The sequence below is a fragment of the Littorina saxatilis genome, linkage group LG13, assembly GCF_037325665.1.
Source record: "Littorina saxatilis isolate snail1 linkage group LG13, US_GU_Lsax_2.0, whole genome shotgun sequence".
Taxonomy (NCBI): domain Eukaryota; kingdom Metazoa; phylum Mollusca; class Gastropoda; order Littorinimorpha; family Littorinidae; genus Littorina; species Littorina saxatilis.
Window position 1 is genome coordinate 41,214,811 of NC_090257.1, and position 13,230 is coordinate 41,228,040.

General features: G+C 42.0%; 1 protein-coding gene across 2 annotated transcripts in view; it reads right to left on the minus strand.

Moving 5' to 3' along the window:
• The window catches only part of LOC138945765 (dynein axonemal heavy chain 2-like), a 155,923-nt gene that overhangs the window by 40,676 nt on the left and 102,017 nt on the right, over positions 1-13,230 (minus strand). For both annotated transcript variants that reach the window (XM_070317277.1, XM_070317276.1), the window contains 11 exons: positions 11,803-11,948; positions 10,621-10,831; positions 10,091-10,207; positions 7,461-7,602; positions 6,608-6,894; positions 5,830-5,994; positions 4,597-4,722; positions 3,795-4,010; positions 2,034-2,184; positions 1,237-1,386; positions 87-219 (listed from right to left, as the gene is read on the minus strand). In XM_070317277.1, the coding sequence (XP_070173378.1) occupies positions 87-219; positions 1,237-1,386; positions 2,034-2,184; positions 3,795-4,010; positions 4,597-4,722; positions 5,830-5,994; positions 6,608-6,894; positions 7,461-7,602; positions 10,091-10,207; positions 10,621-10,831; positions 11,803-11,948 (1,844 nt within the window). The remainder of the gene's footprint in view (positions 1-86; positions 220-1,236; positions 1,387-2,033; positions 2,185-3,794; positions 4,011-4,596; positions 4,723-5,829; positions 5,995-6,607; positions 6,895-7,460; positions 7,603-10,090; positions 10,208-10,620; positions 10,832-11,802; positions 11,949-13,230) is intronic.

Genomic DNA, 13,230 nt, shown 5'->3' on the forward strand with positions numbered 1-13,230 from the left:
TCAAAAACGATGCTATGATAACAACTATAAAAAGAAGAATGCCATAAGCATGGCTACTTGCACCGTGTAACAAGACTTTGTCCTACCTGAGAATCTCATCTTCACACTCGTTGAGCTTCTTCTTGCCGGCGGCGATGCTCCGCACCAAGTTGTCCTTCTGTTCCTCCAGCTCTGGCCGCTCCTTGCGCACCACGATACCCAGCAGCTGGGCCTCCAGACCTGTTGGTGCACGGGAAAGGTAAGGTAAAAATAATATCGTACAGTCCTGTGAAGTTATTCTCATCAAAATTCAGGTTATTTTTCACCCTGAGGAAAGCGAGCTGCCATATAGTGCGGCGCTCTTTTTTGTGTGTGCATTTTTCAACCTAATTGATTAAACGTTTGGACACGCAATGGAAAATTTCTTAAGTAAATTTTCATTTGATTAATATACTTACCCGAATCACTTATAGCATTGACACAGTCTGAGATGCTAGGTACTGAAAACGCTTACCCGTCTAACATTTTTAAAGGGAAGCAACCCCATCACCAAAAAAGGCTAAAATAGCACTGGCAATGAGCCGGTACTCCGTGAGTTACCTCCCATTGGCATGACCTACATTGATTAAACGTTTGGACACACAATCTTCGACAAAGTCCGGATTTTGGGATTGTATTTCAGCTCAAAAGCTTCAAAATTAGTTAATTAGTTTGCTTATTAAAGTTGTCATTAAAATCACATTTTCAGTAACTGATTTTAACAATGATTGCATTGTATTATTCATCTTCTCCTGATTTAAAAAATATATATTATGTTTTCTCAAAAAAATGTGCTTGGAATGAAAGCCCTGAGATTTTTACTGTGAATTTGCGCATGCGTGCACATGGGGATGTTGCAACACCAAGAAGACTCTGCACAAAGATAACTTTTACACTGGATACAAAGAGACATGGTGAGAGAAAAAAAGTTTTGCAGCAGTAGTAGACTTGCTGATTGCACAAAAGCCGGCCGCGCTGCTGCCAATACCATGGAGAGGGTACATTTCTAGAAAGTACTATGCACATTCAGCAAATGGCTGTCAATTTTGTGGAAAGTCTTTTGAAAATAATAATTCAAAATCCTGCAATTTTAGAATCTCAAGAATGCTCTCTTGAGCTTCGATAATGCCAAAAATATACCAACTAGCTGAAAATCTCATGTGTAAGTGAACGCTAACCTAAAAGAGCAGCTAATGCTCAAACAATCATATCACACACCTTGCTCCTTGACGGCAAAGTTGACGATGGTGGTCTTGGTGGAGGTCTCGGGCGTGTAGTGCGGGTTGGACATCTTGGTGGTGATGTAGAACCTGAAGTCAGGGTTGTACTCCACCTCTTTGTCTCCCAGACGGATGATGAGAGCGCCACCTGATGGAATAAGTACACATCGTAAAGTGTCATAAATTTAGTTCATTATAACACAATGACCCCTCCTCCCCCCTTCCATATTCAGGTCTTGAACACACGGCTGTTCCCAGCTTGTGTTTTAGTGTGAGTTAAAAATTGCCCAGCAAATGGAATTGCTTGGCTACCAGCAGCTGCAGCCAGCACACTGTTAAGCTCGCTTGCCTGTTATACCCAAGTGCTTCCGTGCTATACTGGCAGATTGGCCTGCTCAGTGCACAGCACACAGAGAGAGCTTCTAGCTGCTGTGTAATCTCTGCTGTGGGGAAAGGATGGGTGCTAAAAATAGCCTGCAGCTAAAGTAGCAGTAATGAAACCCTGTGGACAGCTGTTAACAATGCAATTATTGCAGATTGGTGGTGGTTTTGAAAGGCATTCCTGCCGGTATTAAAAGAAACCTACTAAACAGACAGACATCAACACACACATAAAGCATGCATCTAAGCATGTGCACCCACCCACCCACACACACACACACAACTACACACACAACTACACACACACAAACACACACACACAGACATGCAAGCAACCACACTCAGAAGCACCCCCCCCCCCCCATCCCCCTATACATACACCCTCTCTCCCTACTCCCCTCAAGACCCACACACCAATTTTCATGAGCGATCGGTTGAGCACAGGGTCGAGCGACGGGTCGAGTTTCTCCTGCACGTTCTGCAGCAAGACAGGCAGGCCGAACTGGATGGCCGTCTCCAGGGTACGCATGTAGTCTGACTGCTGGAGATCGATCACCTTCAGGCCCTGTCAAACAACAACACAACAAATTTAAAGAAAGATGATCACAACTACAAATTATGTACAGAACAAGCTACATGTACCATGAGACTATTCTCTTTCCTGACCAGGATGCCTCTTCTTTGTCGGTCTTTATCAAGTGGAAAACCTTTGGGGGTTTTCTCCAGATTTTCTGTGCACATCCTCTCCCCCTTTTTACATTTAGTCAAGTTTTGACTAATTGTTTTAACATAGCGGGGGAATCGAGACGAGGGTCGTGGTGTATGTGTGTGTGTCTGTCTGTCTGTCTGTGCGTGTCTGTGTGTAGAGCGATTCAGACCATACTACTGGACCGATCTTTATGAAATTTTACATGAGAGTTCCTGGGAATGATATCCCCGGATGTTTTTTTCATTTTTTCGATAAATACTTTTGATGACATCATATCCGGCTTTTTGTAAAAGTTGAGGCGGCACTGTCACACCCTCATTTTTCAATCAAATTGATTGAAATTTTTGTAAAGCAATCTTTGACGAAGGCCGGATTTCAGTATTGCATTTCAGCTTGGTGGCTTAAAAATTAATTAATGACTTTGGTCATTAAAAATCTGAAAATTGTAATAATTTTTTTTATATATATAAAACGATTCAAATTTACGTTCATCTTATTCTACATCATTTCCTGATTCCAAAAACATATAAATATGTTATATTTGGATTAAAAACAAGCTCTGAAAATTAAAAATATAAAAATTATGATCAAAATTAAATTTCCGAAATCGATTTAAAAACAATTTCATCTTATTTCTTGTCGGTTCCTGATTCCAAAAACATATAGATATGATATGTTTGGATTAAAAACACGCTCAGAAAGTTAAATCGAAGAGAGGTACAGAAAAGCGTGCTATGCAGCACAGCGAAACCACTACCGCGCTGAACAGGCTCATCAGTTTCACTCCGTTTCGCACAAGCGGCCTGACTACGGTCATTGTGAAAAAATGCAGTGCGTTCAGTTTCATTCTGTGAGTTCCACAGCTTGACTAAATGTAGTAATTTCGCCTTACGCGACTTGTTAACCCTTACACTGGTGCAATTCTGTAACACATGTTACATAACCACTGGTGAATTAACAGAGAGAAAAATAAAGAAAAACGGTCATGAGAGGTAATCGGAAATGACCAAACAGACTGAGCCAGTAGCGCGACATATGTCGTGACAACCAGGTGACAGTATACGTAAAGTATACGACAACCAGCCTAAGGGTTAAGACCTGATTTTCTCAGATTCTCGGAGGTCTAAAATAGGGGGGTTCCTCTGTAGTTTTTCCCCCTCTGTAGTTTTTCCCCCTCTGTAGTTTTTCCCCCTCTTTTGCACAAATAATGCCACCTGCTCCCTTGTGTGTAAAATGTAATAACTGATCTGAGTCATGATATCACACTGTTGTGTATTTATGTCACAAAGTAAGATCTGAAGATTATCCATCGAGTTTGTTGTTTGAAGTAAAGGAATCTTAAGCAGATACAACACCAACGAATCAAGAACCATTATAACAATTTGTAACACTGAACACACAATCAAATCAAACTCAAAATTGTCAACTTCTTTGTTTTCCATGAGAAATCAAACAATTGTACTCACTCTGGACGCCTCCATGTTCTTGATCCACTTGATAGCTTGACCTTGAGGGTCCACCATCAGCGGCCATCTTGACCCTCGCGTGACGATGACGCCGTTCTCCGTGGAGAAGCTGTCGTTGGGCAGCCCCTGGATGTTCCAGTCCCGCACCACGGTGGGTTTGGCCATGAAGTCGCAGAAGCTGAAGTTAGGTGCAAACGGCACGCCTAGCTTCTGGATCTGTGGACAACAAGTTTGGGTGTTTAGGATACTATTGTCTTTTGTACCTGGCAAAAATCTGCATGTACATGCATGTGTAGCCAAGAAACACTCAAATCACCTTTGGAGTCAAAGCAAGTCAAACAGGAGGGACTTTGAGCTGAACAAATAGCCCTTTTAAAACTGCTATGTGAAAGCAAAGGTTCGCAAGAACATACGGGGAGACAACAGCAGCCAAACCCTGTCACAAACAGCTGTCTACATCTCACGAGTGTGCTGTCTTCTAGACAACAGCAGCCACACCCTGTCACACACAGCTGTCTACATCTCACGAGTGTGCTGTCTTCTAGACAACGCGGCCTGGTTGCAGCAAGATCGCGGAAACTCCAGAGTATATGTACTTACTCAGGTGCTTGCGCGCCACAACATCGCGGCTAGCAGCGATGTTGTCTCGAACTAGAGCACTCACATGGTCCAGGCAGGATGACGGAATATGTGTGTTTTGTGTTAGTGCTACTCAGTCAATGCAAATTTCGTTTGCTCCTTCTTCATTTGTTTTATTTAGTGTTGGGGTTGCTTTTTGAGTAAAGAATAGTTAATATGTCACCTCAGCCATCCAGACTTTCTGCACAATGTCGTCACGGTAGTTGGAGAGGAACGGTCCCATGTAGGACAGGAAGGCGGCGGCGACAAGACAGTCACCTGGCAGGTAACCCATCTTCTCCTCTAGATCCTGCACACGACAAAAAACACACACAGGTAAGCAACTCAGCCGGGTAACTGAGGAGGAAAGGCGCACGTAATGGAATCAAGCAAGCAGCAACAAAACGTAAGTGGCAAGTTTAGAACAGAAAGATCTGAAAAGACAGCTAAACACAGCTAGTTGATTAATCAAGGTAAATTAAGAAACCTTGTCAGAAAAGTGGTCCCAGTAATAGACCCCTCTCGTCTCCAGTCACTTTCAAATACTGGGAACAGACTTCTCGGCCAACAAAGTGCACCCCAAGCAAAAGACCTGTACAGTGGTACTCGTGATGAAGGCACAGCTGAAAGTGTCCCTACATTACAGGTGGCCTGTCATAACAAGAATATTTTGGCAAAGACAACAACAACAAGTCGTGTAAGGCGAAAATACAACATTTAGTCAAGTAGCTGTCGAACTCACAGAATGAAACTGAACACAATGCAACGCAGCAAGACCGTATACTCGTAGCATCGTCAGTCCACCGCTCATGACAAAGGCAGTGAAATTGACAAGAAGAGCGGGGTAGTGACATCATCAAAGACATTTATCAAAAAAATGAAAAAACGTCTGAGGATATCATACCCAGGAACTCTCATGTCAAATTTCATAAAGATCAGTCCAGTAGTTTAGTCTGAATCGCTCTACACACACACACAGACAGACAGACAGACAGACAGACAGACAGACAGACAGACACACATACACCACGACCCTCGTCTCGATTCCCCCCTCTATGTTAAAACATTTAGTCAAAACTTGACTAAATGTAAAAAGGGAGAACAGACGGTGTCCTTTTCTGAGAAGTCCTTGATCAGAGGGGCCTCACATTATAGGTACCACTGTACCTCAAACCAGCTATGGCTTACATATTTATCAGATGCATTGAACGAACTAAGGAGGTTTAATATCCTCTCAGTTAGCTAGTCGATTAGGGACATTCTTCTTCTTCAGCGTTCGACGGTTGTGTCCCTCATAATGACGCCTGCTGATTGAATGAACTCGCAGGTTTGGCGCAGGTCTTCCACAGTTCCCATATTAGGGACATGAATGTGATGATACGCTAGGAATGCAAGCAGAATAAGTAAGCTTATGTACCTTGACTGTTTCCTGCCAACGGATGCGCTCTCCGGCCAGACCCGAGACGAGCTTTGAGGCACGGTCCAACATGAGTTCGGTGTGCTCCGCTTTGCGTTTCAGCTCCTCCTTCTGCGCCAGCTTCTCGTCGTACTGCTGCTTCAGCTCTGCCATCTTGGCTTCCACCTGCACACACAGACAATCACACTCTCACAGTTCTGTCTCACACAGGACACCAGTGATCGCTGTAGCAAGTATCAAAACCGATACTTCTTTATCACTATGAATCCTGGTTCTAACAGAAACCGGTCACTCTATTACACCATTCAAAGCCGGTCAAACGAAATATCAACCAGTATATGGCAAAACAACAAAGTGTAGTTGGAACACCTTGTCTACAGAGAAAATCTTTGTTGTTCCAAATATAGGTGGGTACACTGTAACACAGGCCTACATGTCTACTCGGGTGAGAAGCCTCAAGAAAGCAACTTTCATTGGCTTTACAGCATGAAGCATGAATACATATTGTTTCTATGTCTGGCAAATGAATCTGCACAAACAAACAATCTCTGTAATTTGAAAAAAAAAGTTAAATTTTTGGAAATAAAATTCATGACAAACGAAAATATTCACAAGAACCTCAATCCAACTACTTGCAAAGAGTACCAACAAGAGACACAACAGATTAAAATAAAGAAATGATGCTGTCAATTTTCTTAGAATATCCCCAAGATGGCCGTAGCAATGACAAGACAACGACACAAACAAATTTAAATGATTAATTGAACACCAGCCTTACCTCGGCAAGCTTGGCCTTAGCGTCAGCCAGGGCATCCTGCTTCTCTTTGAGTGCGGACATGGCGCCATTCAGTCTCTGTCTCTTAGGTTCCACCACCCGGTAGATCCTCCCGTAGGTTTCCATGGCGCGCACCCACATGCACAGCGAGCGGGCAGCAGTCGACACGCGGCCGATGATCTCGGGCTGGAAGTCGGTCTGGATGCAGTATTGACCAATCTTCTTCAGCACGCGGTCGCTGATGTTGTCCTTGTCAAAGTTCATCAGCTGCTTCAAGAAGTTCTGGTCGCCTGTGATTATGCTTAATGGGTTAATCACCAGATAGGAGATACTATCCTGAAGAAGGCAGATTGTCGCTGCCGAAATATTGATAAAGAAAGTACTAACCTTGTTACTTCTGTGTCCTCTTTTTATTTACAGGTAGGAGTATAGTCAGCTTTGGATGTGCAGAGCTAAATGCTGTCGCATTACCCTCTGGTACAAGATTAAAATACATAGCAAAGCTAATCCAACTCTTTTTGTAGATACATGTACAAGATCAATTTGATTGGGGGTAAGTTCTACAGGTATAAATTTAATCTACTAAATCAAAACAACAGAGCATTGTCAGCTAGATTTTACCATGAAGATAAACAGAATATCACACTCGGCAAGCTTGCTCATCATATAAACCTAGAGTACCACAACCATTATTATCTTTCCCTGGCGGTCATCACTCTCACTCACCAAGCTGTTTCTTGGCTTCATTCCAGGTGGGTTCATTACCACGCAGAATCATCACTCTCACTCACCAAGCTGTTTCTTGGCTTCATTCCAGGTGGGTTCATTACCACGCAGAATCATCACTCTCACTCACCAAGCTGTTTCTTGGCTTCATTCCAGGTGGGTTCATTACCACGCAGAATCATCACCGATTCCATCACCTTCTCGACCAGCATAGGCGGACGACCGTACGACTTGATTTCAGTCATGTCCTTCTTGTTCAGCGACTCCAGGGCCTGTCATGGACATGTCAAGGTCACAGAGGCTACATTTCTCATTTCAAGGACATGTCATTTTCACACAGGCTTAATTTTTCATTCCAAATGTGAACAGGCAAAGTTGAACTTAGTTATTGTTCACAACTTGCTATTGCGTCGTCGGCTAACTTCCTTTGTTTACCGTTTCGGCTAGTAGGTTAGCTCCTCTGATTCACCAAGGCTGACCTAATTACCCAGTCTCATTGGTCCAGCGAGCAATGCATAGCTGACTCGGTGTAGGGATTTTTAAGATGACCATTTGCAACATATCTTGTAGACCCTTTGTGTAGGCAAATTACATTTTGAATTAGGGAATTGTTTAAAAGGTATTCTGTAGGCAAGTTTTTCTAAGCAACTTATTGTGTAAGTTGAGTTTTCAGCGCACTACTTTTATTGCCCTATTATTTTAGCTGTAGTCAGTCCGGTACTGTTCTGGAACTGTCTTTTATGCACTGTGCCATCTTGAACCAGTGACCACACTTTTTATCTTCTGGCTGCGTTTCACCAGTTTGATCTGATTCCCGGACCGGTATGTCTCTATTGTTGTATCTTTATTGTTGTGGAAAGTTGCTTTGTGTATGCGATGATTTTTATGTTCCTTATTTTGGTTTAGGATACTTATTTTGAAGAATTAAGATTTCTTCACAAGCACTTGTTTGATTTAGTCTTGTGATCAGTGCGCGGGTCTGATCAGTGCCAGAATCTTTTATTTCCCTTTCGAGTCTAACTCATTTTGTTTAAATCAACTCTAACCACTGATGTTGATCATGGGGTATTTTCCTGTAACTTTTGGAAGGGACGTTGCTGTTATCAGTCTTTGTAGAACTTTGATTGTTTCTAGAATTGGTCCGATTCAACGTGGCCGGTCTCAAAGCGTGGGTTTCCAAACTAGGTCAAACCCGTCAGTCAGTTGCTGAAGCTCACGCGGGAGATCTATTTTTAGCTAGAGATATGGAGTCTCCTCCCATATAAGGAAGTTTTACATCACTTCCGGTATTCCAGGGTAAACAAGGGAACCCCTTTTTCTCTGACTTGGCCCGTTTGTTTTGAAACTTCAGCTTTGCGTTTCCTGTTGTAATTATAATTGTTTTTATCCGCTTTCTGTTTAGTGTTACAGCTGATTCTTGTAGGTTACTTTAGGGAATTTCCGGCACTGATTTAGATGAAAGTTTACTTAGATTTGTGTGGATTGTTTTGACTTAAAGTTATTGATGCATTGTTTTTGTAAACAAATTATAATCTGTTGTATATTATGTATATAATTGTGTAACTATTTTTGATGCTTTTTGATAAAACTATGTTTATTGATTATATCTTTCTGTCAGGTTAGATTCTTTTTCTAAATTCTTTTACTTAGTTTATTTTTGTGTGGATTAGTGACCTCAGGTCTTTGGATTTTCAGTATGTAAGCTGATGCCTACCGGTACCAGCTGATGATGTGAGGCGACCCCTGACCGCCTGTTTATTGGTTTATTTTCTGCTCTGAGGTTTGTTTACCTGCAAATTCGCAACATTACGGTTACTTTGTCTTGTTAATCTGTCAGCTTAGTTTTGTTGATTGTGGAAGGACAGTTGTGCCTGTGTTATTATGATATGTCTGTAAATACTTAATTGTGTGTGTGTGTGATTACAAACCTAAATCTGGATGTCTGCTTGAAAGTGATGATTTCATAAGAGAATTTAAGCATCGGATTGAGCGGAAGGTGTGTCTACTGGGATTGTTTGTCGAGTTTAACAATATTAGACGGATGTTCATGAGGTGTTTTCTTTCTTTGTGATCTCTCTGTATATAGTTATGACTATTTCTTTTTTTGGATGATTGCGATTCATCACATGTTGATGTTTCTGCAACTATTTGTGTGTTCACTGTCTTTATGACAGTCATGACAAATACTTTTCTATTGATTTTTATACTTTGATCTTGTACATTTTCTTATGTTGTTTTATACTGGCATGTTCCAGGTGTGAGGTGTGAGGTGTGAGATGTGAGGTGATGAATAAACCCATGCACACTCTTGACGAGATGTTCGAGTTTTCCTTCCCCTTGTTACACAAAGTCAAGTCCAGGTCACACAAGCTAAATCCCTCATTTCAAGAACATGGCAAGGTCACACAAGCTATTTTTTTAATTTCAAGGACATGTCAAGGTCACAAAAGCCTTCTTTTTGGGGGGGTTGAACTTGCCATCAACTTCATTTTTGTTTATTTACCCTTTTTCTTTCAACATGTCACTTTTTTTTTAATGCTTCGGATTTTGACTTTATTGGCAGGTCTAACATTTTATTCATATTCCAAAAGCCCACATGCACCTTTCCAGCGCCGTTGAATCACACAACAGCAAGTTTCATTCCTGCCCTCTCCTCACACTCTCACCCATACGTTGTCTTTGTACTTTCCGGAACTCTTCTGACACTAAATCAGACCACGCTAAACAAGTGTGAAGGTCAAGGACAGACATGCCACCCACCAGCATGGCTTCCTGTAGAGCGGGCAGCGCCTCGTCGAGGTCGTTCTGAGCAAGGTCGGCCATGTGTTGACATTTGATCTCCTCGTCAGCGATTCTCTCACTCTTCTGGGCCACAGACTGAAACACAAACACTCTGACGTCAGCTGAGGAAAAGACCAAGAATCATTACCAAAAGAGGCAAGGCATAAATACGCCTTATTGCCATTAAGAAATGGATTTTGTACAATGGAGCCCCAGTATAAGACCCCTCCCTTTCAAGACCATGTTTCTCAGATTATTTTAAAATAAACTCTGTAAATAAACCTCCATTTTATGACTCCCTCCATTTTAAGACTTGATTTTCTCACATCTATCATTTCGTAAAACTCGCAGTGGTTACTTTGCCTCGAATTTTGTAAGTTTGTTATTGACGGAGTTACTTCCTATGCCAAAGGAGGCAAAGCACAGAGACGCCTTATTGCCATAAGAGGGGGTTCCACTCTATACACATCTATAATTTCGGAAAACTGGCAGTAGCAAAAAAGACCCACCTTCTGCTGCTCGTCAGCCTCACGTTTCTGCTGCACAATGATGACCAGGTAATCGTCGCACTGTTTCTGGAACTGAGCGACCTTGATCTTGGCGTCCTCCAGCTCGACGGACATCTTCTCAACCTTCTCTCGTGTGTCATCGATCTTGCTGAGGCCGTTGCGAAGCTTGTCGGCCGCATCTCCCAGCTCCTTCTTCTTCTCGTACAGCAGTCTGAAAGTGGGAGAGAAAAGTTGACTGCACAGCATAAACACTCGCACAAAACACACATAGACCTTCATCCTGCCTGGACCATGTGATTGCTCTAGTTCGAGACAACAGCACCGATGTTGTCGCGCGCGAGTTCCTAAGTAAGTACATATACTCTGGAGTTTCCGAGATCTTGCTGTGACCAGGTCATAGCTAGCCGCGTTGTCTAGAGGCTAATGAGCTGTAAATTAACTAAGAATCAATTTTGTTACAGAAAAAAACTGCCTGGTTAGGTTACTTTTGTAAAACCTGGTCTAATTCAGGATGAATGAAAATGTACAGCTGTTCAGAGAGAGAGAGAGAGAGAGAGAGAGAGAGAGAGAGAGAGAGAGAGAGAGAGAGAGAGAGAGAGAGCAAGAGAGAGAGAGAGAGAGAGAGAGAGGAGAGAGAGAGAGAGAGAGAGAGAGAGAGAGAGAGAGAGAGAGAGAGAGAGAGAGATCGAGAGTAAGCGTTGGTGCATGCGTCCGTGTGTGCGTGTGTGTGTACATGTGTGTGTGTGTGTGCGTGTGTGCATGTTGGTGTGTGTAGGTGCATGTGTGTGTGTGTGTGTGCGTGAGTGTGTGCATGCATTCTTGTGTGTGTGTGTGTGTGTGTGTGTGTTAGTATGTACATGTGTTGGTGTGTACAGGTGTTTGTGTGTGTAAGCGTGCATGCTTGCTTGTGTGTGTGTGTGTGTGTGTGTGTGTGTTTGTTAGTGTGTGTGTGTGTGTGTGTGTGTGTGTGTGTGTGTGTGTGTGTGTGTGTGTGTGTGTGTTTGTGTGTGTGTGTGGGTGTGTTTGTTAGTATGTGTATGTGTAGGTGTGAACAGATGTTTGTGTGTGTGTACATGCATGCATGCGTGTGTGTCTATGTGCCTCCACTGTGGGTGTATCTGACCAACATCAGCGTTACAGTTCATTCATTCATTGTTTGCTCAAGTTTTTTCCACCACTCACTTCTTGTATCCAGCCACCAGCTCCAGGTAGTTGGTGGGCGTGACGTAGTTATGGCGCCGCATCTCATTCAGCATGCGCTGAGAGAAGTCGGACACAGACTTGTGCATCACGCTGAAGATCTTCGCCAGTGAAGGCTTGTACTTGTCCTGAACACGGATAACACCCCTTTAATTAACTTCAAGATTGATTGGAATCATTTTTTGGGTGAGTCGTGAATACACTCACACATACGTAAAATGTGATATCTGATACCAAAGTGGCAGCGCAAGCCCAGTTAATGAAATCTAATCAGTATGAAACACTCTGTAAACACAAGAGAAAACTATAAAACCTGTCAAAAAGGGACAGCACACCTCCAATAACTATCAACATGATCAGCCTGAAACACACTCTCACACGCCATAGACAGAAGACCCAACTGTAAAACTTGGCACAAAGGAACAGCACCACACCAATTAATGTAAAGTTTATCAGTTTGAAACATCTTGCTAATATCACACAAAACTTTTAAAAACTAGTCATGAAAGGATGGTGGTTTTTTTTTTTAAAGGAAACCTACTTAAAAAGGGCATTTTCTCTAGCCCCTGTATTACTTTTAAGAAGAACTTCATATGAGAGCTGTAAAATCTGTCATAAAGCAACACTACCAATTTAATTAAGAACAAATGATCACCTTGAATTGAAACTTGCTAAAGAATCTTACATGCTCTCACTATACAAAATTTTTATTTCTTCTGTCAAAACATCAACAAACGGACAAACTTACCCTTCGAAAATACATTTTTGAGATTATACTATGTTAGTTAAATATTGATATCTGCAGTTGTCAAGCTATTTCTATCTGTATGTCTACAGGAGTTAATATAATTTTTAGTATATTGCTGCTAAGGGAAGAAATAACAATCTCACTACAGGATAATTAGCAATCTATTTTCCTGTTTCAGAACACAATCAATTACATTAAAAAAATCATCTTGCATGACAAAATCAAACTTTAAAGTTTGTTTAAAGGTAAAATGCTTAAATGGCTCTGTTGTCATATTATTTAAGCATTTTCAAGGTAACAGTGAAAAAAACCATTCACATGTGACCTTTGTGTGAATAAACAGATATGATTTTTACAACAGGTACTTGCTAGAATGACACATGTTGTGCATATACATGTAACACAAATACAATTCCTGTTTCATTGGACAGAACACAATCATGCCAGTGACCACAGATTTTAACCCTGGTGAAAAATAAGTGTGAGTTTAGATAGAGCGGACAGCGTCAGATAAACTCTATTTAAACGAGACAGATTAGCCGCGGGTGGAGGAGGAGGATGTTAGATACTTGAGGTAGGCCTAAAGGGATCAGTGTTGGCAGGTAGGGAAGAGAGGGTAGTAAAGCAGGATATCAACACTTAGGCCCGTAATTAGAAAGAGA